This window comes from Squalius cephalus, assembly GCF_949319135.1.
Source record: "Squalius cephalus genome assembly, chromosome: 9".
Taxonomy (NCBI): Eukaryota; Metazoa; Chordata; class Actinopteri; order Cypriniformes; family Leuciscidae; genus Squalius; species Squalius cephalus.
The window spans coordinates 13,886,435-13,911,300 of record NC_137130.1 but is presented as its reverse complement, the minus strand read 5'-3'; the positions used below and the strand labels follow the sequence as shown (position 1 = coordinate 13,911,300).

Below are 24,866 nucleotides of genomic sequence, written 5' to 3'. Positions count from 1 at the left end.
AATCTCAAGGGGCAGGAACAGAATCTCAATAATGAGCATGGAGACTCAGAGTGAACTGGGTCATTGTTCTGACAATATTTAAGGTTTCATCAAATCTGCAGCTTAAAACCAGTCTATGCACCAACTTATACTCAAGTGTCATTTATTTTTAAAGAACATTCATCTAAGAAAAAATATTCTGCTGAAGTCCGAGCAACAGATCAGAGAAAGGCTAAAGTGTATATTCAGGAAATGTGATCATTCATATTTCACATACATTCTTGACCATTATGTCCAATGTATTTGCAATCAATCACATCTTATCAAATCATAAATAAAAACAGAGGATCTCATCTTTATAAACTCATGAGAAATAAAGACCAAGAAGCCAAAGGTATTGCCAGATAAAACATTTATAAATTAATAAAAACATTCCCTTTTAGTGTTTGTTTGTCTTTGAAGGTTGATTTAAATCTCCATTCAGTTCCACTTTCCTCCTCCATTTTAAATATAGAAAAATATTTTGACAACATTCATTATTTTGCATGAGTTTCCATACAGTCCAGTAGATTATTGAATAGATAAGAGATAAGTAAATTATTGAAGTGGGGTTCCAGATTGCAAATTTAGTTTGTTTGTCTGAAAAACTTTAACCATCTTCACTTACTCAGAAACAAAGAAACCAGTTTGCATAGATAACAAGCGACAGAAGTCCTTGTCAACACCAACGTTTCATTCAAACAAGTGGACAGAATGTAAAAATAGGAAACCAATTACATAAAAAAAAAAAAAAAAAAAAAAAAAAATCAACTTGTGCAATGTATATTGATCAAACAAACACTTTTCAATAACAATCAATGAGCGCCTGATTTTTTCAAAATTTCAAAATCATACACACAACCAACATGTTGATATTTGAGAGCATATTCCAAAAAAAAATTGTTCAACCCAAATTGTTTAAAATGCATGTTTTTATACATGTAGAAAAAGAAAAACATGCTATCTGTACCAGATCCGGCATATAATTACATCCTCAAAACAACGGGCGTTTCTTGTGCATTGGTATCTTACGACACACATTAATTGTATAGGCCTATTTGATTTCTAACTTAGAAACTGTGTTTAATTTCCACTGTCTCCATAGAGATAACTGAACACTAACATATATGTACCGTTTCATTCTTCAACCTCTTGCTCTTTATCTTCCTTTTTCATCTTTCTCACCCACACAGACAGAGCGTTTCAGGGATGTGAGCAAAAACTATTTTTCTTGACACTAACTCTGCCTAACATTATCCTTAATTATGGAATTTACATGCTAAACATTTCAGATATCAACAAAAGCAGAGAATCATCACACTAATGTCCCACACAGACCTTCTGTGGACGGGTGAAGGGATGGGGGATAGATGCATTGACAACTCAGCAGCTAGAGGTAACCAGAAAAAAAGACTTTCAATAAACTGTCTGCTATCTATATAAACTGATAGAAAAATATGCCTTAAATGATATTTGATTGAACCGAATCATCAAAACGAAGACAAGTGAAGCAGCAAGAATACCGCATGGAACGAAAATTGAGTAGCCTAACTGAGGTAATGCGCATATGGCTTGTGCATGATAAAAGAGCTCTTGAATGGATGATTTCAGATCAGCAACACTTTTTCTAAGACACATGTGGAACAAGGGGCAAAAACCATACTGTAAAAACACACACACACACACAGTTACCGTTAAAAACAAATGCACATGCATGTCCTTAACTTCCATTCTGAAAATTAAAGTGTCTAAAGTATTTTGGCAATAAACAAATTAAATCAAAAAGTCAAACGTCTTGTGGCGGTTTTTCCATTATGCACAATTTACGGCTGATTTCACTCATACTCCATAACACTAGCAAAATCAAGTAATGAACAGAAAGAAAGAAAGAAAAAACACTTGGTTTCAACACTAAGATGGCTTATGATTCACATAACTTGGCTCACTCCTTAAAGGGACAGGTAATTAAGCAAGCTTCTCTTTGCTCATACCAGTCAAAAATTGAAGACATTAGCACCTAGTCAGACGCCAAAAGGGACGCTAACATCCAGGAGGAGATCTTTGTGGGCAGAAAAATCAGTGCCTTTCCAGAAACTGAAGACGATATGTAATGTCATGCTGGGTGAATGTACCATATGCATTTCCCAGAAACTCACCCAAAAATCTGTCCTAGAAAATGAGCTGCTGCAACCGAGAATAAAAACTAAAACTTTAAAATGCAAACTGTCCATCAACGCTTAATTTTATTGGGACCGAGGCTAAGGAAATGAACCCTCTACCCATTTTACAAGCTCTAACGTCACTCTAGCTGCTGGACAAAAAAGATGTGTGCTAGAGATTGGAAGAACATTTTGGGAATTTTGTCAATTGTTGATTTTTCAGAGATGTCTCCGTAAAGAGGCAATTCCTGCTGCAATACTGAGGACATGTTGCCCAGCATGTGATTGGTAAACAGAATCTGACATCTCATCCTTTAAAAAAGACCAGATGATTATTTTCAATATATATTGGTGTGATCTTACAGACCTATACTCTATAAAAGACTAAATAACCACCTGACATTGCTAAAATGTAAATGACACTTCTGCACCCATAAAAGTTTAAAAGAACCATGTGTAGTGAGTCTACATTAGCTAGTCTCTGAAGTGACATAGAAACGTCGGGAGTGCAAGTTTACGACCAAATTCCTCCAGCTTAAAGGATGCAAGTCTCTCTGAGTGTACAAAAATCATTATACACATAGATATTTTATATAGTCTATATACAAGATTTATATGCACAATTTCCTAAAGATTAATGGATAAATGGTCCTGTACAATTAAAAAAAATTACATTATGAACATGAGATTATTAACAAGAGATGACCTCTCTTCACCTTCAAGAGCGATTGATTTTGCTGTCTCTTTGAGTGCATCATGTCCCATGAAAAAAAGACTTTTGAAAAAAGAGGTGGAAATTTGGAAACAAATTTTGGCCTGATGTTATTCCTCAGTGCCTTGACTGGGTGGGAAGGGTAGGGCTACGGCATGCTCCTGTGCAAGAGCTGCGAGCTCTTTGAGAAACTCGGAGAAAATGACAGCACAGTAGACTGCGTTTTTCACCCTTAGTGCCTCTGCCTGCTTCTCCAGGCCAGAAGCCCCACCGGCCGCGCCACCCCGGAACAAAGCACTGTGCAGGGACTGCCCTCCATCTCTCACGTGGGCCAAGGCCAACTGAGCTGCATGTCGAGCTCTCGTAGGACTGTTGGTGTGCCTCAAGATAAGATCGCCCAGAGATGGCTTTCGGCTTTTAACTGTTGGAGAGATAGAGAGAAGAAATCAACAGGGTATCTACATTGTTTAAAAATTAAATTTAAGACTTTAGAACCTTTTTTTGAGACCTGCACAAATAAAATCAACATTGTATGTCCATACAGAACAAACCCATACTACCTCAAAATAAATCATGTATATTTTAAACAGGCTGTGGCACACATTCAACTGTAAATCAGGGTAAATTCAAATTTAAAATACTCAAGACACTAAATATATACACGAAATATGGAAATACATACGAATTAGAGGTTGTACAATATTGGATTTTGCTGATACAATAATGTGTTCAAAGAAAGATTATAAAAAGATAATTGTGCCTATATTAGTAAAATCTATATACTGTGACAGGCGGCCAGAGAGAAGCCACAAGAGTTTTCATTGCCTCTCATTCACCTACTTAAAGAGTCTGATCGACGGAGGTTGGGCACTCCCATGGGTGAGTCGGACCAGTCTAACTTTCCTCTCGCAACCAGAAAGCGACGAGCCTTTCTTAACAGGACAGGGAAATCCTCGTGCGTTGCTGCAAATGCCTCAATGCGATTTTTTACTGATCCCAGCACCTGAGAAATGGAAAGTGAAAGTAAAACCAACATTTTGGATATTCCTTTTGATGCCATGGATTTACGTTTCAGTCAATCAAATTGTACATTAATTGCTTACTCAAACTTCACCCCAGAACATTAAATAGATTAATATAATTTAATTCTAAAAGAAAGAAAAAAATGCCAGAGACAGCCAAGTCAAAATAAAACAAACCGTTTTTGAGCTGTCAAAACAAATAAAGATTTTCAGTCAACATAAAACAGCAAGAATTGGAGAAAAGTGGAAAAAGTTATGAAAAAAAAAATTTGAAGAAGGGTTTTCTTTGGAATAATGTATTGTACACCAATAAAATGTTCCAAATAAAACCAGGATGATGTTTTAAGAGAATAAATAAAATCTATTTTGTTTTGATCAGAAAATGTAGAAACGAATAAAAAGAGCAACTGAGAACGATTCCGTCATTGCATATTTCGTATCAAGCAGTCATGCTGATAGAGTCATATTTGTTCTTTATGTATTACCTGTATGAGTGATTTAACGCTGGGCTGAAACACCATGTTGGTGTTGAGGAGGAAAGAGCGTAGGAGTGGCTGAGGGTAACAGGCCAGCTGGAACACAACGCCCGTCAGCAAAATGTTCACATATAGGGAGTTCTGCATCATACTCTCCAGTTTACTGAACAGGACTGTTATAAATGGACCTACACAGAGGGAGAAGCGGAACCAGTGACTTATGGTTAGCTCTTGCTGAACTTGGACAAGTAACATAAGCACTCAAATCTTTAATTTGGTCATCTCTACATCGAGAACCTGTGTACGGCTGAGCAAGAGGTTGTCCGAGGGGTCGTGCGGGGCTAAATACCCCAGTGGTAGAGCTGTCAGGCTTTGTTTCACTGGAGCGCTGCTCAGTCTCCACTGGAAGGCAGTCCTCATCTGTCAGGCTGGGAGCAGGAGCAGTGCGGGATTCCCGAGAGGACTCCTCTGAGCTGTGTGAAAGAACCCTCCTCTCTCTTACACGTTCCTCCAGCTCCCTCAGCTCCTGGTGGAAAGCCTCAATGCTGATTCCCTGGCCTTTCGAGTCACCAGACAATGGCTCTGACGGCGCCCGCTCCAGCAACTCCTCAATCAGACGCTCAACGGACTCTGGAGCCCTGCTGTCACGGGGCACTGTGGCGGTCTCTGTCAAGCCAAGAACAGGAGACAATCTTTGGCTCTCACTTTGCAGACACTCTTGTGCTGAGGAGGGCACGGAGGTTTGATGTTGCAGATGGGGCTTCAACTGCACCTGAGATGATTTCAGCGCCGATCCTACATGGAAATCTTTGAAGTCGACTGGGCCCATACCCATCGACCCGTTCATCCCCGACTCAACCACACCGCTATTTACATCTGACTCCCTCTTCACTTTCTTAACCTCCATTCTCTCATCCACACTGTCTGTGAACTCCACCTGCCCCATCCCATTGTAGAGTGCTGGATGAGGTGCTGAATGAGGGTGTTGGGACACTGTTTCCACAGCACCTGTTATTTCTGTAGAGGCTGATGCAGAAGATTGTAGGGGTACAGTGCTGGGAAGAAGGCTGCGTTTCTTACTGCGGGGTGTCAGACTGATACAGTTCTTGCTGATGGTAACATCCCACTCTCCACTATCTCGATCTGAACTGCTCCACTCGGAACGAGCTGCAGCCACCACTGCTGCCCTCTGCTGAGCGGGGTCCATTACAGAGAAATGCTCTGGTACCATACTGATGGAGGGGTTGGACGTAGGAGGGGGAGGTGGAGGAGGAACAGAGCTTGGAGAAGGATTTTCTCCATCATAAGGTGCCGACCAGTCTCGACAGCCCCAAGAGCAGAGCTCAATACCCCTCCGAGCATCACGCAGATACTCTAGGTAGCCAGTCTCTCCTTCTGAAATGTCTGGGAGTTGGTGCATGGGGCTGTCAGAAGAAAGAGGGGAAGAAACACTACCACGAGGAGAAGGGGGAGCATTCTCTGAGCCAGAAGAGTTGGCTTGGCCTCCTGAGCTTTGCTGTCGAATAAAGAGAGAAAGGCGGGAAGGAGTACTGGGTCTGTGGTGAACTGGTGACTCTGAAGTAGGACTACCCAACACTATAGGCAAAAACAGACAGAAAATACATGTTGTAGGTATGAACCTCAGCAATGTTTTTTCAGAAGTCTAAAAGCACATCTATTGTGTCCGTAAATGTGCCTGACACATGCTTACTCTTACCCTTTCCCCAAAAGGCAGGTTCATCATCCCGCTCACTAGAGGGTGCTGAAGTGATTCGGCAGCATTCTGGTATGAGGGAAAGGAACTTGTCAGCTGATTTGCCATAGAGGTCTGTTTCTCTGACTGCCCTCCGCTGACTCAGCATTACATGTGTGCATGGCAACAGATACCTGGAAACACACAAGAAAAATCATAGCAGCTTTATCTTTTACACAAAATGATAATTATTTTAGTCTCTTTCCCTAAGTATGAGCAGTAGTGACACTTGCCTAATAAAACCACTAATAATGCACTATAATCCTTTCACATTTAAATCACTTATATATGACCTACAAAATCTTATGCTTACCAAGGATGCATTACATTTTATCAGATTTTTTGACAGTATTTCAATTTGCAAGATGCAATGTCCAAATCCATCTATAAACACCCAAAGCTTATTTTGTAGGCTCTCTTGCTAAATGAGTCACACACCCAAGCACACAAAATACCTGAGAACAAGCTGGAGCATGAGGTCTTCACAGTTGAGACTGAGCAATGTCTTAAACAGACTCAGAGAGACCATGCACAGCTTCAGAGAGAGAGGGAGGAAAATGTAACTTTAGTTACAACGCTCCATATTTCCATAACCAACAGCACTGACAAAACAGTGTCTTTTCCATCTATACATGCACCCCAGATACAGCGTGTGCTAAACTGACCCGTGAATTGCTGCTGATGCGTGTGAGTAGTGTATCAAGGATGGTGTCGTTGTCATGGCGATGCAACAGAATGAAGCGCAGGAAGGTCTTAAGGAGGGAAGTTTCTGTGATACTGCGTAAAAACAGGTCCAGATATGCCGTGCTTGCTATCATCTCATCCACCGACGACTGACAGAGGAACCATAAGAGACAGAGACAAAAGGAGAGAGAGAGGGAAACAAAATAAGAGAAAATAAATTCCATTCAAAACAATATTGTATAGTGAATGAATATGGAAACTGCCATCTGTGCCAAACAGGGCCCAGTTCATTATGGTTCACCTTGTGCAGAGCGGGGCCCATGACTGGCACCAGGAAGCCGTTGTGGAGGTAGTCAAGGAGTTGGCAGCGCACAAGAGGGTGTGCCACCTGTACTACAGCGTTGCAGAATTCAAGACTGTTCATGAACAGCACTAGAGAGGAGACGCCCATCCAGTCCTCCCTCCGCAAGGCGTGCCAGTCGTCGCCGCGTACCTCAATCTTCCGTGGCAGGGATGAATATAGTGCACTCAGCCCGGTCGCTAGCACCTGGAATTTGGGGGGGAATTTGCCAACATTATTACATAAAGTTCACCAAGCAAGCTCTGCCTTTTAAACATCAGTTGGTGATGGCTTTAAAACCTGATTGGATGTGAAAACATTTGCACATCTGAAGCCATGCAGCAAATTAAGTCTGTAGATGTTGCAATAAACCTTTTTGACTAATAAACTGTACAAGTAAACTTATTAAGTTTACGGCTGCTTCACCTTGTGTAATAACAGCCCTTAACTGTGGTACAATCACTGTAACACATAGGGAGTTTTTTATTGCTATACTACAACAAAGAGTGTGGTTCTTATTCCAAACTAGGAATGAGTCACGATTTTCGAAAATATTCGATAAGTTGATTTTATTATAGAATAATCGAATAGGTTGTGCGATTATTGTCTTTAAAAAAAATACCCATGTTTTCGGTTCTTTTTTATTTTATTTTATGATCCCATCTTACTCATCTCATGCGGTTCCCTTTTCATATAATCAACATAGATGAAGTTTTAAACAATTACATTATATTATTTAAACATAAATATGAAACGTATGTTTAAGTTTTTTTTAACTTTTATTTAAATATATTAATATATATTTTTAAAATATTAAGCGTCACACCACTCTACTTTGCTCACATGCTCTGGTGTGTAGCCATGTGGGGAGGGGTGCGATTTTCGAATAATAATCGAATAATACCTAGCGATCTTCGAATATTATTTTTGCTTGAAATGCCCATCCCTATTCCAAACACAGTTATTCTTTCTCAGACATCTTAACATGGAATAATGGTATGGTCAAACGTAAAAAATAAAATAAAAAATTGAGAAGCTTTCTGTTTGTCGACGTGGCATATTCGCATGACCTTAAACCCTATGCGAATTTTCCAACTGCGTGGATTTCTATTGAAATGACTGGATTTCAAACATGAAAATTCGCTGAACATCAGTAAATGTGACCACGCCTTAATGCTCAAATATGTTGAAGAACATCATTCATGTCAGGGCTGGTTTTATATGTGGAACTTGGCCATGTCTTCTAGAGCCACAAAACAGGCAATCAAAGAAACTGGCAGCAAGATCTAATGCATCTCTGGCATAAAAATAGCTATATGTGACATACAGTAGAAAAGAAAGTAAGAGAGAGAAATGTTAAGAGACTGAGGCACTGCAGTAGCATGGAGTCCTAGATGAGACCTCCAGTCTTATATGTGTTAAGTGGGTCACATGAAGGCACATATATTATTCTCGTGAGGAAAGAGGACAGAGGAGAGGAAAGCAGCACATCCACTGGACCAACACTGTAGTCAAACACTGTAATCACAGAGCAAAACTACAGATGACAAATGGCCTTTTTCATTCCACAGAAGCCAACAGAATGCAACCCAGAGAAAATACTACAGGATTTTATGTCTCCACTGAAACAGCTTTCGACAAGCGACATTCAAACTGCATGGCACAGACAAAAAAAGCACGTGACATGAACAGAATGGATATTCATAAAGACATGCTAACAGTGAGAAAAGAAAAGAAAAGAACAGAAGGAATATCCAAATTAAAGACTGCTTCTCTAACTCTTCTCTGCCCTTTAATCATAAATAATCTAGGATACAAGCTCACTTTCAAAAACATGAACAGAAAAGATGAGGTAAACACACAACAACAAACACACTCATGCTTACTGGACAGAAGTAGGAGTTCTCAGCGATGTAGCGTGCAACAGCGTGGTTGCTGGCAGAGGTTGCCATGACGAGGAGTAGCGCGTCACGGGCCTGCTGCCCCAGAGAGCCGTCTCGATGGATAAATGGCACCAACAGTGAGAAGATCAGCAGGTTAGTGGGACCCTGCTGTACCGGCCCACACTTAAATAACAACTCCAAAATGGCAGTTTCTTTCACCATGGACACACATACCTGACACAAACACAAATAATTTACAGTTATAAAACGCAAATTAATATCTAATTATGCATGAAATTATTTAGGACTGCACAATATATCGAAAAATTATCGTTATCGCGATAATAGTATATGCGATATCCGTATCGCAGAGAGGTGCAATAAATTGCATTTATTTTATGTGCCAAGCATTTGTGTGATACATGCATGCATAGGTTGTTTATCCAAATTCGACCAATCAAATGGGGCCTTACTATCTTTATACCCGCCTCCCCAGTAGGTGCTATTATGCTATTGGCTAGAACGGGCCCAAAGGGGAACCTAGTGGCTTAGAGCAGAGAGTGAAAATAAAAACTAATGGCGGGAGTAGAGACAAGCGAGGAAAATGACAACAGCGAAGAACCTGTGCCTAAAAAGATCTGTACGTCTGAAATATGGCAATATTTTGGCTTCAATAGAGAAGACGTGTCATAAATACAGGTACTGTGTAAGGGGCCGTTCACATATCGCGTCTAAAAACGCATGGAAAGCGCGGCCACGCCGCTATCTCCTTCTTGCGTCGCTTGCGTCTGTCGTTGCTATGCAACCATGACCTGCGTGAGCTTGCGGAATTCTGAAAAGTTGAGATGTTCTGAGATGTTGAGGCAAAGGCGGGCCTGGAAAAATGTGCTTCCATATTGAGCGCGCTTGCCACGCGCCTGCATTTGAAATAACGCGATATGTGAACATAAGTGACGGTGTCACTAAGTCGTGCCGAAAAATTTTGGCCACGTCGAGAGGAAACTAATCTCCACAGTCATCTGGAACGCAATCTCAGGGAGCTATATGAAGACTTCAAAAAGTGTAAGCCCAAATCTACCAAAACTGCTAATGAAATGCCAAGTAACAATAACAGTCTCACAGACAACCAAAGAGTTGCATGTGTAACGTTAACTCCTTATGAAAAAACTGAGATATTCTTCTGAAGATCAGAAGAATATCTATTAGCCTACTTGTTTATTTTAGTATGATCTTTACATATATAAATGATAAAAAAACTTAATAAAAATAGCATTTCTCTAGGGAAATGTTATATCGCAAGAAATATCGTTATCGCAATACTCAACAACAATATCGCATATTTTCCCAGTATCGTGCAGGCCTAAAATTATTGTACATTACAGAATGTTTTTCCCTTGCCGGTCTAATTTGGGCTCATATTTTGGCCCATTTAATACCATCTGCTTTTGTTTATGTGCTGATTGTAGAGCTGCGTGATTCTGGATATTTTTTTTTTTTTTTTTTTAAATAGAGATCACGATTCTGAACAAACAACTAAAAATAATGTGCGATTAACAAGAGGTTCTGACAAAATGTTAATTCCTGCAGTCTATTTAAAAATGTTTAATTCATTTGAATGAATAATACAAAATAAAAAAGTCGGTTTGAATGAATGATTCAATGACTCACTAAATGAATACTTTTTTTCACTACTGGATGAATCAGCGTTTTTGAATGAATCTCTTGAATGAATGTATCAATGATTTTTTTTTATTATTATTTCAAAGTCAATTGTCGCCTACTGGTGTAACAATGTAATTGATATAATCCTTAGTTGAAGCAACATATGAAAAGACTGAAACGTATTTGTGATTCAGAAAGTGATGATAAAATTCAGTTTCAGGATACGACAAATAGATTTTGACAGAAGGGGTATAATTCATAAGTAGGCCTATTTCAAGTGTCACAGAGAAAGTAAAGAGTTAAATCTATGGACAGAAAGAAAAAAAAAAAAAGAATACAACAACGTCCTTCAGATATCTCCAAGCGTGTTTCCTTTTTGATGATTTTTGCTGAGAGGCAACACAAATTAAACATTGTAAATTCCAATTGAAACATTATTGAAAGTGACAGCACACTTAGGGCCGTCTATCCAGAAATACCAATAGTTAGTTTTAGAAATGCCCCTACTATACAAACAAGGTAAAACATGGCTTGGTTCTTCAGTGGGTGATTTTATGTGTGGAGGGTGCAAGCATTGTCAATACATGGTAAAAACAAAAACTTTCACTGTTGGGTTTTTTCTGAAAAAAGTGTATCCAATTGAATAGTTTATTCAATTCCTCTGCCTCTTATGTAACTTACAGGTTGGAATGTGATTTTTTATATAGGTCAAACAAAAAGGAAATTAAGATTGAGAGTGGCTGAACATAAATATGCTATTCGCACTAAAAACTGTAAATGAGGATCTATAAACTTATTTCAGTTCTTCTGTGGGAATCTACAGAAATAACGATACTGTGTGGTTGAAAAGACTGTTTGTGGTTTCATATCTATAATACAGGACAGCTTCCAGTGTGTAAAAGTTTTAATAGACACAGGAGAATCGTGGTCATTTAGGAATAAGATTGTGTGTTTGAATCGAGATTGTGATCTTTTAACAATGAATCGTGCAGCTCTAGCTGATTGTAATCAATGTCCGAATTTTGCAGAATGTTTGGTTGGTCCTTGAAAGACAAAGTTGTCAAAAAAAATTAATTGTAACCCACTTCATACCACAGCCCAAAACTTAACAATAACCTAAACCAGGATTACTCAAACCCGGTCCTGGAGGGCCACTGTCCTGCACAGTTTAGCTCCAACCCTGATCAAACACACCTAGCTGTGAGTTTCTAGTGATCCTGAAGACCTAGATTAGCTTGCTCAGGTGTGTTTGATCAGGGTTGGAGCTAAACTGTGCAGGACAGTGGCCCTCCAGGACCGAGTTTAAGAAACCCTGACCAAAACCATAAATTACATGGAATTGATAGGTTTCGGTGGTGTACAAGCCACTAACCCAGTTGTAAGCTCAACAATAAAATCTGATTGGCTGTCAAGGAATGTTGCGAAATTCTGCTAAATTAATTTCCATGTGATTCAAACAGGTGTCAGAATCTGCCTGTCAAACACCTGATTTAGCAGCAGTACGAGGCTGGACTCTAGGGCAGAAGGGCAGCCCAGCTGGGGATCCACACATGCTCCCAGCAGGCTTAGCAGCGGCTGCAGCACTGCACTGTGCAGGAGCAGTGGCTGATGTGACTGTCCGATCAGCATCTCAAACAGTTTCAACAGCTCTAGCTGGCTGTCCGGATCCAGACCATGGCGCACATGCCACTGTACCAACTCTTCCAGTATGTTCTCTGTCACCACCATCTCCAGAATAGGACCCATTGCTGCAGACATTCCACAATCTATTGTCACATAAAAAAATTTCATTTATATTATGCTAAACAGTACAAATGTATGCTCCATCGAGCTCACAGGAGAGTGTTTTAACCTGGTGATTCAATGTCTCCCCCAGCTGGTCTCTCTTCAGCTAGCAGGCACAGCATCTGATCTGTGTGATTGCGAACTGCTGTGAGATCATCGGCACAACCACCCACTGAAGACTCTCTCCGTTTCAACACACCCGACACCTGACAGGGAGACAGGGAACAGTTCAATTCTATTTATGGTAAAGCCAAAGAGGAATAGGTGTCTATATTAATGTTAGGGCTGTGTTCAATACATCGATAAGACCTATACTGCTTGTTTATACAAGTATCGATACAACTGCTTCTGTATCAATTCCGTGCTTAATTTGAATACAAGAGCAGCGTTTAAAACGGAGTGGGAATGTGCTGAAATTAATTAAAGGGGTCATATAATGGTACATGCACTTTTACAAGTTGATTGTACTGAAATGTGTGTTGGCAGTGCCTGTACACAACCATCATAAAATGATAAAAATCCATCCAGTGTTTTTTTTTAAATCTCCTTATATGTTTGACCCCCTCTGAAATCAAGCCGTTCGATTTTGTGACGTCACAAAATCAACGCCCCTCCCACGATTGGTGATTGACAGCAGCGTTTCAACACAGACCCGCCCTCGCTCGTGAGCGAGCTGTCTGTCATCATAGTCTGCACGTCATTGTTGATACCCTCACTGGAGCGCTGTCTATGAGCAGAATGGCATCTGCGATTGTGGTGTTCTGTTCTTCGGTGTAATAAGGAACACAGCAGTCAGTGCAGTGCAGTGGCTGAGTTTTGTTTTTGAAGGGATATGCCCAAAGGATTGACGCGGGGATTCCCTCACGGGGATTCCCCACGATCAACATGCATTCATGTTTGCGGAATCATTTCACACCAGACAGCTTTACAAACGAATAAAAACGGATCGGTACCAACCTGTTCCTGCTGAACCTCCAGAAGAAGCGAGTGTAATGTTTTATTAACCTTTATATTAATATTTGTATTAATCTTTGCAAATTTGCAAACCTTGCTGCATGCTTCACGATGAATGCATCTAAGGTTTACACTCAGGGTACATTACAGCATGTTTTCTATGTATGACGTTCTCAATATAATTCATAAACCCACGTTTATAATGAACAACGCGTTATGGTTATTGCATTATTATTTCAAACGGTGTACGCACAGAACAGAGGGGCGGGGTGAGCAAAGCTCATTATCATTTAAAGACACATGCACTGAAACGGCGTGCTGAAAACAGAGCTGTTTATGACCAGGTAAAATTAGTGTTTTCTTACAATAGTAATGAGAATTTTTAATTAAAGTATATTACAAACTTTTAATTTAGACCCTAAAGAATCATATTAGCTTGTACAAAAATGGCATTATATGACCCCTTTAATAGAATATAATTTATAGGTTAGAACAAAGTTTAATCTGGCCTACAGAGGAAAATAACTGGGGTTGCCTTGCCTTATATCATGAGATGTAATCACCCAATCAGAGCGTCACACTTGCAATACGGAAATATCTACTAAGTGTTATTTTTCTCAACCTGGCAACCATGTGCAAGTCTCCACTGTGGATAAAAAAAAAAGCTGCCTTTCTGAAAACACCGGTAAGCTAACAGTATTGCCATCTCCAGTTTGATATTGTATTCACATAAAAGTGTAATACATCAAGTCTTTGCACAATCTGTCTCATATTATGGCTCATATTATAAAAAAATATTTTTCTGACTATTATGTCATATGCCAGGTTTTACAGGGTTAAATTAGTATTTAAAAGAAAAGTTACAGGAACAGTAAAGTCCCAAGATGTCCTGTTTTTTGATTATACATGTTGTTGAGTCCATAATGCTAAACAGAGTAAGACATACATATGGTTTTGCAAACAAAGAAGCTAACTTTAAAATTGCATTTCTTATGAAAAAAATAAAGTTTACTATGTATTAACCATACCAATAATTCTTAAACAATCATTTTTAACACCTCACTAAATTGTAAAATGTAAAAGGCATCCATTTATATGAATGGTGTAAAAATTTAAATTTATATGGCTGCAGTTGTACTAAGGATATTATTTGCACAATCAGTATGAGGGAAAATAAGCCTATGTGGTGTCTCACCTGTCTCCAGTGGTTCTCAAACACCATAAGGCAGGTCTCGGGGTCGGCAGTGCATGGGCTGGACGGGGCTGCATGTCGACCGGTCCGAGTGCCTGGACCCCTTGGATTTAAGCGACTTAGCCAACTCATCTTAACTCACAGGCTGATCCAAATTTGATCAAGAGGTCAACAGGGAAAGAATAAAGGGGGAGCAAGGGAGAAGCACAGAGAGGGAGAGAAAAGGGAAAAGGGGGAGGGGGGGTAAGGCGACTCACAAAAGGTGTCCAAAAACCAAGAAATGAAGAGTCCTGCTTGATGAAGTAAGAGGTAAAAGCATAGAGAGGACGGAATCCTGCTGATGTCTGCAGCAACAGTCACTGTACACCAGTGATCAGTGTGGCTTGTCTGCACTCCCTGTCATCCAGTTTGCAATCGGCACTATACTCCATACCGATACATAGACTCCTCCGCACACACCTGCAGGGACAGAGAGAGAGAGAGAGAGAGAGAGAGAAAGAGAGAAAGAGAGAAAGAGAGAGAGAGAGAGAGAGGTCAATGATGACACATTAACACCTGCAGGTAAAACACAAACAGTGCAGCCAGTCAGTGTAAAGGTTAGTTTCTGTGGGAGATCGAAAGGACAAGACAGAAGGGCACAGCACATACAAAACTCCAAACTGTAACTATTTTGATAATCAAATAACATGCATGTAAATATTATTAATATATACATCACTGTTCAAAAACTTGGGTCTGTAAGTGGTCTTTTTTTTTTTATATAAATACATTTTTTCAGCAAGAACACATTAAATTGATCAAGTAACAGACACTGGAGTAAATGGATGCTGAAAATTCAGCTCTGCCCTCAGGAATAAACTACATTTTATACATCCTGCCTGCATGTACGTCTAAAGCAAAATTATGGTACAGTTTGTGAATATTAATTGAGTTATGCAGATGTTGCTTGGTAAAGTTCCTGGAGCAGCCAGTCAAGTAATTTAATACATATTCATGATTCAAGCATTCACCATAATAGGATTCATCATCTGATTAAAGCACATGTAACGTCTGCCTTAAGTTAACAAGTTTGGCCTACTGGGTAAATTAAATATTCATGAAAAAAAGCATCACCTTAATAGGAATTACATACAAAAAGAAAAAAAAATTAAATCACCGATAAAGGACACGTGAGCTTCAGAGTGATCCTACCAAAACATGTTAGCATAGCACCCAGAGTTAAAGAATTAATTCTTTAAAGTAGAAAGTGAAAGTTTCAGTCATAAATAAATGATTCAGCACACTAGCATCTCACCATTTCAGATTCTCAGTCTAATCATTATAGTGTCTGTCTTGTAAAACAACTTGACCCATAAAAACAGTAAAATACTGCAAGTGTTAGCCTATGTTCATCTATCTATTTAGTTCTCTAGCATTTCTGAAAACTTACCTGCAGACAACATCTATATCAGTAGGCTTCCTGTGATGTTACACACTCCCACAACTCTTTCTGTGGTCTTAACTAATGCACCAACACTTCCTGTGTTGTTATCAGTACCAGTGACACTTCATATTGACTTAGCATTCTTTTGAGATGACTTTCATTTCAGTACAAACAAGTTCAGGACAGGGGAGGACAAATAAAACAGAAGCAGAATAAAACCCGGATCAAAGAGAAATGGGTCAAACAATTTCAGCACAAAATTCAAAAGCCCATTTTTAAAGAAGCTTGCTTTGCACTGAACACACACACTCCACCCTACCATTCATTAAAAACTTCCTTGACCGTGACAAGAAGTGAGACTTCCTTCCCTGCGAGAACTCCCTCAACCCAAGAAAGACCATTCACAATTCCAATAACATAATGCTATAGAGGCTGTCTCTTGAGGAAGGGCCACTGTACAAGGGAGGAACCAAGTGTCACAAACTCAGGGGGATACAAAGGCTTCTTGGTACTAGATTGGATACTATGAGTCACAGGCAATTTCAACTACAGCAGCGTCACATGTTCCAGACCAATTCCAACAACAACTACTTACCACCAGTGCACAGTTTCTAGCCAGCAAAGAGCTTGGCAAAGTTTTTCCTCTAATTAGTTTAGTGCACACAGTCCAGCTGACCACTTCCTATGATACTCCATCTCTATCCCTCGTAGTTATTGCTTGAGTTGGTCACTCACTAGTAATGTCACAGCCAAATCACACTGTGCAGAAGCTGCAATGAATGTGTTATCGTCAACGCGCATAATGACTGAATTGCTCCTCTGTAGGCATATGCAAAAGACAGCAGTACCATGACATTTATTGTCTATAAACATTGTCCAGTTTAGGATAGAGTTCCCTAGTAGTAGTAGGTTCTATAGTGTCAAGAAAAAACACTCAGGCGTTATACTCAAGAATATCATGAAGCAGTTTCACAATCAGACATTTGAGGCTTCAGATACCATGTTAATAGCCTATGATCAATATTATCTGCCACACCAATGCAAAGACTAATTTGTGCACTTCATCCTGGTCTTAGTTTAGTGACATTGTCTTTTATCTGCTTCACAAATCCCAAGAATTTTTGGCAACACAAGAAGACTATCAGAAAACAAGTTCATCTGCAAGTTTCCACTATAATATAAATAATTCTGTAATGCTTTTACAAATGCTATGCTGGCTAGTGGCTACAACATTCCAGCATAACTCAACTAGTGGTGCGAATCCATAATGGGACTAGGGATGTCCATGACATGACAGCGAAGATCGATCATAAAAACGATGATGATGATATACCTGATGTCTGATAGGTTAGCGTTAGGACAGAATGCCGTCCAGACTGGCGAAATAAAGTGAAACTATTTGAAAACGTGCAGTGATGCCTGGAATCAATTTTATCATGAAAATACAGTTAAGTGCAAGATGTGCAGCAACAATCTGCCATATACATAACATTATAACGAGAACATAGAATGTTGTAAATTCTTTGTGCTTTAGATGCCTGTGTTTAACGTTGTTATGGGAAGTGCGCATCCACAATGGGAAAAACACATTCAGACAAGCCTGGTCAAGTTCATGTGTACATTCACGTCCTTTTGTGCAGATGCAATTTGTAATATTACTTTTATGTTGGACTGGGCGATATGGTCAAAAAATGATCACGATAAAACTTTTCATATCAGTCGATATCGATAATTATCACGATAAATGTAAAATCTTTCTTTCTTTCATGTTTAAAGGTAGATTTTTGCTCCTAAGGGAAAGTTGTAGAAAACAGACCTTTATTTGTGGTTTTAAACTACCCTTTATTGACAGAACATGATAAACACTTCACATTTTGAATTCTTTACACTTTTCCAGTCATTTTCCCTTAAAATATATCTTAACAGAAAAAATAATTTCTCGGTTTCTGCATGTTCAAACAGGTGATATTGTTTAAAATCATGAAACAGGTTTGTGTTGTGTTGCCTGACTTTGATGACACGTATCTTCAGCATAGTTTGTAGTGCGGGCTGCAATATTAATAATATTACATGTTTTGTCTCTTAGAAATGCACATTTGACAATAGCTTTGTAGCAGTAGTTGGGATGCCGATGTAAATTTATGTTCATCAACAAAAACTAACATATGTAAAAATTGTAGCCTCATTTTTATATGGTAAATATATATATATAAAAAAAAATTATATGGTAAAAAAGTTTTATTAAAATTAACCATTGGTCTTCCATAGTAGCACACATTTAGATCATGATAAAACCACACATCACATCACTACCATGGTAAAATGTAACTATATGGTTTATGGTATTTGTATGAAAAACAGTAGCCTAATTACATTTAGTATAAATGCACAAACGCTATAGGTTGGCTTAAATCACAAAAAATACTTTTTTCTTCCTTTAATACGTTTAAATAGATGTCTACATTAATAATATAATGAAATTCGATAAGAATATCCCACATTTCTGCCACAATACCATAAACGTATATGAAATGTTAGTGTCACATACAGTAAATCCATGGTAAATGATGGGCATTTGTAGATTGAAAAGCCTTAGTTCTGACTGTATCATTGCCCAATTTGCCCACAGTGTTTTTCAGTTTGCCAGTTCTCCACTGAATTCAAGCGCTTCTCACTGGATCTCACAGTGCTGTGGTCATATAACCGAAGACGATCAGCAAGTAAATGCATCTGCTATAGTAAGCTTGCACTGCGCTGCCGTTTGAACTTTGAGCCGAACAGATAATTGGTCCATGTTGCGCTGTTCAAATGAGTATCGCTGTTTCGTTACACTTTTGCCGCATAAACATTATATCGAACATTTATCAAACTCTTGTTATCGTTTTATAGAGGAATATTTGATCACGATAATTATCGCTATCGTTTTATCGCCCAGCCCTACTTTTAAATTGTATATATCGGATTAATCTCATTTAGGTAGCGGTGTGTGATATTGGCTGAAAATTATATCTCGATATTTTCTAGGATTTTCTCGATAACGATTATTAGACAATATTTTGCTGAGTGTGTTTATTGTGTTGGTACTTTGGCTGTCGTGGAATGCCGACTCCTAAAGATTTTGATGTTCTTCATACTCTGTGTGGTGGTCAGTTCACAGCAGTGACAGAAATGATTTTTTCCAATATGTTTCAATTGATTTTTACTAGGGCTGTCAAACGATTAATCGCGATTAATCACATCCAAAATAAAAGTTTGTGTTTACATAATATATGTGTGTGTATGGAGTATAATTATTTTCTATATATAAATACACACACGTGCATATATATTTAAGAAAAATGTGTTATTTATATATAAAATATTTATATATAATATAAATTATATATAATATAAATATATATACACAGTATATACATGCAAATATTTCTTAAATGTATACATGCATGTGTGTGTATTTATATATAGAAAATAATTATACACCGTACACACACATATATTATGTAAAAACAAACTTTTATTTTGGATGCGATTAATCGTTTGACAGCCCTAATTTTTACCTAATATGGCCATTTTTACCTTTATAAAGCCTTTTAAACCTAATTTTATGCATGCATCATCTTTTGTGTTAATTTCATAAATTGAATCAAATTCAATTATAAAAATAAGACACAATAGGGCTGTTACAAATCAAATGAAATCAGTATAAAAAATCATCTTTGCAATATTGAATATTGATATTTAAAATGATTTAAAACCAGAAAAGATACTTTAAATGTGAAATTGAAACCACCAGTAGGTGGCAGCAGGTCACTGTTGTTGAGTGAATTATTGAGATTCAACCGATTCATTCACGGAAAAAAGTATTTGACTATCTTAATCTATCCTAGTCAACTGATTCGTTTAAAAAGCTGATTTACTCAGTAAGGAAACACCGCTGTGTGTGGCTTTGTTTTGAACTATTTTCGTTGGCGAAATAGAGCAAAAACAGGCAATATGGTGTCTAAAATGAAGTCACTTAATATTAACCTATTAAACTTGTATAAAATCAATATCACATTTGTTATGCTGATATTTGGAAAAAAACTGCACTTGTGATATTTATTACTAAATGATATGAGACTAAATCACGCAGTGAAAGCATGCACTCTAAATGCGCACCCGCACAAGTCTAATCTACAAGACTACATCACGTACTAGAGTATGCATGCACTCTCTGGGTGTGCGTGAGGGATAGGCTATACTCGATAATGTCAAATCGCACATCGTTAAAACAACAATTACGATATTATCGCAGACGATATATATCGCACACCCCTACATATAGGATGCGATTTGTTGAGTTTATTACCAGCTAGCCAAGTGCTTCAGTTTATTGGTGTTCATTAACTCTTCAGCATTAGCTCAAATGGCAATGCCCAACATTATTGTTATGATTGTATATACTCATCTGTATAGTTTACATGCGAGTCAGAGGTGTCTTTTTTCGGTTTTATGTCATCAGATTGGGATTGGCTTGTGAGATCGGCCAAATTTAGTGACTACCGATCGAGTCATAGAATGTGATTATTGGCCGATACTGTTCTACGGCCGATCGGAGCATCCCTAGTGTTCAATTTTATCTCTGCATATTTTTTCAACAGTACGCCTATGTTTTCATTAAAATTGTTTCTCGTCGTGAAAAATGTACAGGGATGTCTAGAATCACTTAAAGTAGATGAAAACACAGTTAAGTGCAAGATGACATATACTGTACATAACATTATAATGAGAATATTTAGTTGCCCATGTTTCAGCATGTTGTTCTGGGAAGAGCGCATCCACAACAGGAATAGCACTTGCTGGCCAGCATGTAACTTAGTTCAAGTTAACTTACATTTGCATCCTTTTGTGCAGATAAGTTGTAATGTATGTTATGTTAATGCTGTGTATCAAGAATATCTGATTAATCTCATATGAGATGTCATATAGAAGTCAAAAATGCCCATCCCTAAATGGGACTAAACAGTGGAGATTATCTGAGCAGTCAAGAGAGTCAGTCAGCTCTGCTTGCTTACTGACTGCTTAATGCCCCAGGGAGAACAGTCAGCTCCTTGTGTTTCACTGTGATTTCTTTATCGACCCTGCAACCACAAACACCAAAGATTCACACTACTGGCGTACTATCAAGATTCAGATCTATGTCTTAAAACATTAACAAAAACAAACAGTTGTGACTCACCAACAGTCGCAAAGTTTTGGGAAATTGCTTTTTAGAAGTAACTGTAAGAATCAATACATAATTGGTGAGGACAACTGTGCTGAACCTCAAACATTAAGGACACGTAGAGGAGACACCTGAATCATGTGCTTAAACATGATTCATAAGTCAATAATGCAAATGTGTACTGCTTACTCTTACTCAAACCAGGTCATTTAAAAAAAAAAAAAAAAAATCTAAAATTCCCAAAGATAAAAATGTATTTGAAGTGAAATTGCGGCTTGCAAAATCAAAATGTGTACATGTTTTGAAGTTAATTGCATTAAATACATTGCTTTGGAATAAAAGTTGCAGCATGTTTCAGATGATAAAGAACACAACTTATATTACAGAAAATACAGTATTTGTCTACACGATGCATATTATTATTTAGGGATCCAAATTTGGTAGTAAATTATATTTTCATATAAAACACATTACAACACAATTCTGCCAAATTAACTGGAAAATAATTGGTATAGCAATGACATTGCATGTTGACCTATATTGCAGTGCAAGCCAAGGCTGTTTGAGAATTTGACAGCAGGAAAAAAAGAGGTGGAGAGAAAGAGAGAGAGAGATAGAGAATAAAATGAAAAGGGCTCTCTCTCTCTCTTTCTTATTTACCCTGAGGTCAATGAATCATTAGCCAAGTGTCTGTCTCAACGGCTCACAGGTAAAGTCTTAATGGTAGGTTAGCAGATCAGGAGAAGGTAAAAGAGCGTAATGACTAGAATCACATAAGTGCACTCTTTTAGCTGAAGAGGTCATGGTAACCTAATGGTTTAGATCTGTTCTGCTAACCACTAAATAAAAATAAAAGGGGTTAATAACATCACATATCTTAAATCAAGTGCAAGTTAACCTTGCACAAAAGGCACTGCCCCTAAATATCCTGTAGTCCATCTCTGCTTAATATTAAACAAGGCTGTATTTTCCAAGATTAACATTACTCTCTAAATGTAAGGCTATTCAAAAGAAAGGACAAGGACCAAATGTTTGTACTTCCTTATGATTTAATTTTTAGGCCACACATTTACTTCTCTGTTGGCATGTTTCATATTTATGCCAATGGAGGTAACAAAATCTAATAAAAGGAAAAAGTGAATAATTAAAAACTATAAATGACTAACTGCATGGGAATCCAACTAGAGAGTTTTCACCACTGACAGTTGAGACTTAAAGAAGGAGAACAACAGAACAGAGAAAGAGAAAGAGAGAGAGAGAGAAAGAACAAGAGCAAGTTTGTTTGCACTGCAGGTCACATTAATTCCTTGGGTTTTAATCATCAAGAGTTCAAAGTTCAGTCATTCTGACACATAAATGAGTTTAGGACTGCTGTGGCATTTACTGAAGGGGAATGAACCTGAACACAATGGGTCAAAATGACTCCAGCAAGTGTATGTTTATGTATGTATCTGTGCATAAAAAATTCAGAGGAAGAAAGTCTGAAGTACAACTTCACCAGAGCACAAAAAGTTGGTATGGATTTATGACACAGAAATATTGCTTTGGCAGCTAGCCTATATGGCATGCTATTGACTTTATGGAGCAAAAGTATGATTAAATCAGAGATACAGTAATTAACTAAAACTAAAACCAATAAAATAAAATAAAACATTTTCACTACTTGACATAAAATAGACTGAAATCTGCAGACCCTTCAAAATCTCCACTTCCACTCATAACCCTTTCATTATCTCCCATTACAAATGTATAGCATATATTCAACCCATGAACCCTCAAAAGTATGCTGTCTACTCTTACATTTGATAAACACAGCAACATCATGCACTACAGCTCAACAGGCTTTTATATGAATGACACATGCCAAAAAAAAAAGACTCAAATGAGCAGCTTATATTGCTGCCACCCAATGCTGTTGCCATAATCATATTCATAAGAGATTGTTTTCAACATCACATCTGTATTGCATACTACCATAAACAGACTTTGACCACATGATTATATATGTTTTTGGACTGAAATTATGCACCAAAATACTTACTAGCTCCAACAGCCACGTTTTGAGTATTCACGTTACAGAACAACATAACAGTCATTTTAAAAGTCTGGGTTCATCACTTATGACAACATAAACATTTGACCGGTTATACTGTAACTGTGCAGGTGAAAAGCCACTTACAGCACAGCAAACAACACCACAAAAGAGTCGTTTTACTGGCTCATTCCAAGAAGATGACCTACAAATACCAAACCAGCTGTCAATCACATATTCAAGTTTATTTCAATGCAGCTCCCTCTTTCATACTTTCAATATGAGTATGTCACAATACACATTCCCACGCAGTGATGTGTCATTTTAAACACACACACACAGGGCACTGAACGGTTAAGAACCGTTACACTGTGTGATTAATGTCAAGAGGGATAACACAAAACATGCCTAATTTTCTCGCTTCCAAAATGATCGTGATTTATAGGGTGTATGCATATTTTCTTTCACTGGCAGTTATAATTCTAGTCTCATCTGTAAGGAGTTTCGCCGTTAACCGCACGGAGAGCTCGCAACGGGTCAGATTTGATTTGACGCCGTCCGTTGAGCAGCTCGCGAGCGGAGCGGGAAACGAAAGGTGACGAGGCCACACAGTGCGATTCGACCAATAAAAAACGAGGAAAAAAAACTTACGCGAGCGAGTGCTGTTTTCCGCTTCGTCCTCCGCCGTAGCCTGGCTATCCTCAAACAGTGATTCTGAGATTTGTCAACCTCTCCCTTCGTCCCGCAGCCATCTTTCTCCTCAGATTCCACGGACACACCCACGCGCACGGGACGCTGACTGTGACGTTACATTGGAGGGAGGCGGCCATGGCGAGAAGTGTGTTGTTTTGCTCGGAGCGCCACCGCAGGCGAAAATGGTGAACTGATGAAGTGGATTATGAATATTAATTATATCACGTCGCGTTGCGTTGGTTTGAACCCCTTTTTGGTAACCTTTATGTAGCGGCTAAACACTGCACGTGGCGTAATTAATATTGATGCGTTGTGCCATGATCAAATTCATCCGACCACTGCTGTGCTGAAAAACACAACTTTGATATAAATGCTGCCATCAGGTGGTAATAGATAGATACTTGAAAAAATATTTTGGAAGAAGCCTACTAAAGTTCCCCTTTCCTCTGTTACCCTATTTCTCCCCCAAGAAAATTGTAACTGCGAAATGGCAACACTAGCCAAATAAAATGAGTGTCTGTGAAATTGAGACACTAAAAGTATAGTTCTAAAGTTATTCCATGTGCAGATATAATTTTGTATAATTAGTCATTATAAAAAATGTTAGTCATTATTTTAAGTCCAAGATAGATACTTGATATATTATTTTGAAAGTAGCCTATATTTTCCATTCAGTTACATTCTGTTCCTCTCCCTAGAGTATTTTTTTAGAAATCTGATTGGTTCACGCAGATTGCTGAGCCAGGAGGAAACTGCTTACCTGGTTCCTCTGGAGAAATGTTGTCATGGCAATGAGCATCACATAGTACCTGTGTTATATGGGTGGGGTTGCTTGTTGTTTTGACAGCTATGTGTTCAAACAATGGTTGTTATAA

General features: G+C 38.4%; 1 protein-coding gene across 2 annotated transcripts; it reads right to left on the bottom strand.

The window, feature by feature from the left end:
- Nucleotides 1–373: 373 nt before the first annotated feature.
- Nucleotides 374–24,147, bottom strand: fhip1b (FHF complex subunit HOOK interacting protein 1B). Of its 2 annotated transcripts, none has more exons than XM_079881573.1 (14): nucleotides 23,950–24,147; nucleotides 14,898–15,099; nucleotides 14,644–14,743; nucleotides 12,562–12,700; nucleotides 12,195–12,475; nucleotides 9,051–9,281; nucleotides 7,126–7,371; nucleotides 6,806–6,973; nucleotides 6,596–6,675; nucleotides 6,105–6,274; nucleotides 4,685–5,983; nucleotides 4,397–4,575; nucleotides 3,730–3,892; nucleotides 374–3,310 (listed from the first exon to the last, which is right to left on the bottom strand). In XM_079881573.1, exons 2-14 carry the CDS (start codon nucleotides 14,957–14,959, stop codon nucleotides 3,000–3,002), a joined length of 3,429 nt encoding a protein of 1,142 aa, XP_079737699.1. In that variant the 5' UTR covers nucleotides 14,960–15,099; nucleotides 23,950–24,147; the 3' UTR covers nucleotides 374–2,999. The 2 variants fall into 2 exon arrangements, with proteins under 2 accessions (XP_079737699.1, XP_079737700.1); XM_079881574.1 differs by having other exon boundaries at nucleotides 12,195–12,457.
- Between the last annotated feature and the right edge of the window lie 719 nt (nucleotides 24,148–24,866).

What these genes read in the sequence shown, in the direction of transcription:
- fhip1b (XM_079881573.1), bottom strand. Translation starts at nt 14,959, where the DNA reads ATGCTTTTACCTCTTACTTCATCAAGCAGGACTCTTCATTTCTTGGTT. An exon ending in TCGTACTGCTGCTAAATCAG is followed by an intron (nt 9,282 to 12,194) that starts GTGTTTGACAGG and finishes TGTTTGTGTCAG; the next exon opens with GTATGTGTGTCCATGGTGAA. An exon ending in ATGCTCCAGCTTGTTCTCAG is followed by an intron (nt 6,275 to 6,595) that starts GTATTTTGTGTG and finishes GTGTGTTTCCAG; the next exon opens with GTATCTGTTGCCATGCACAC.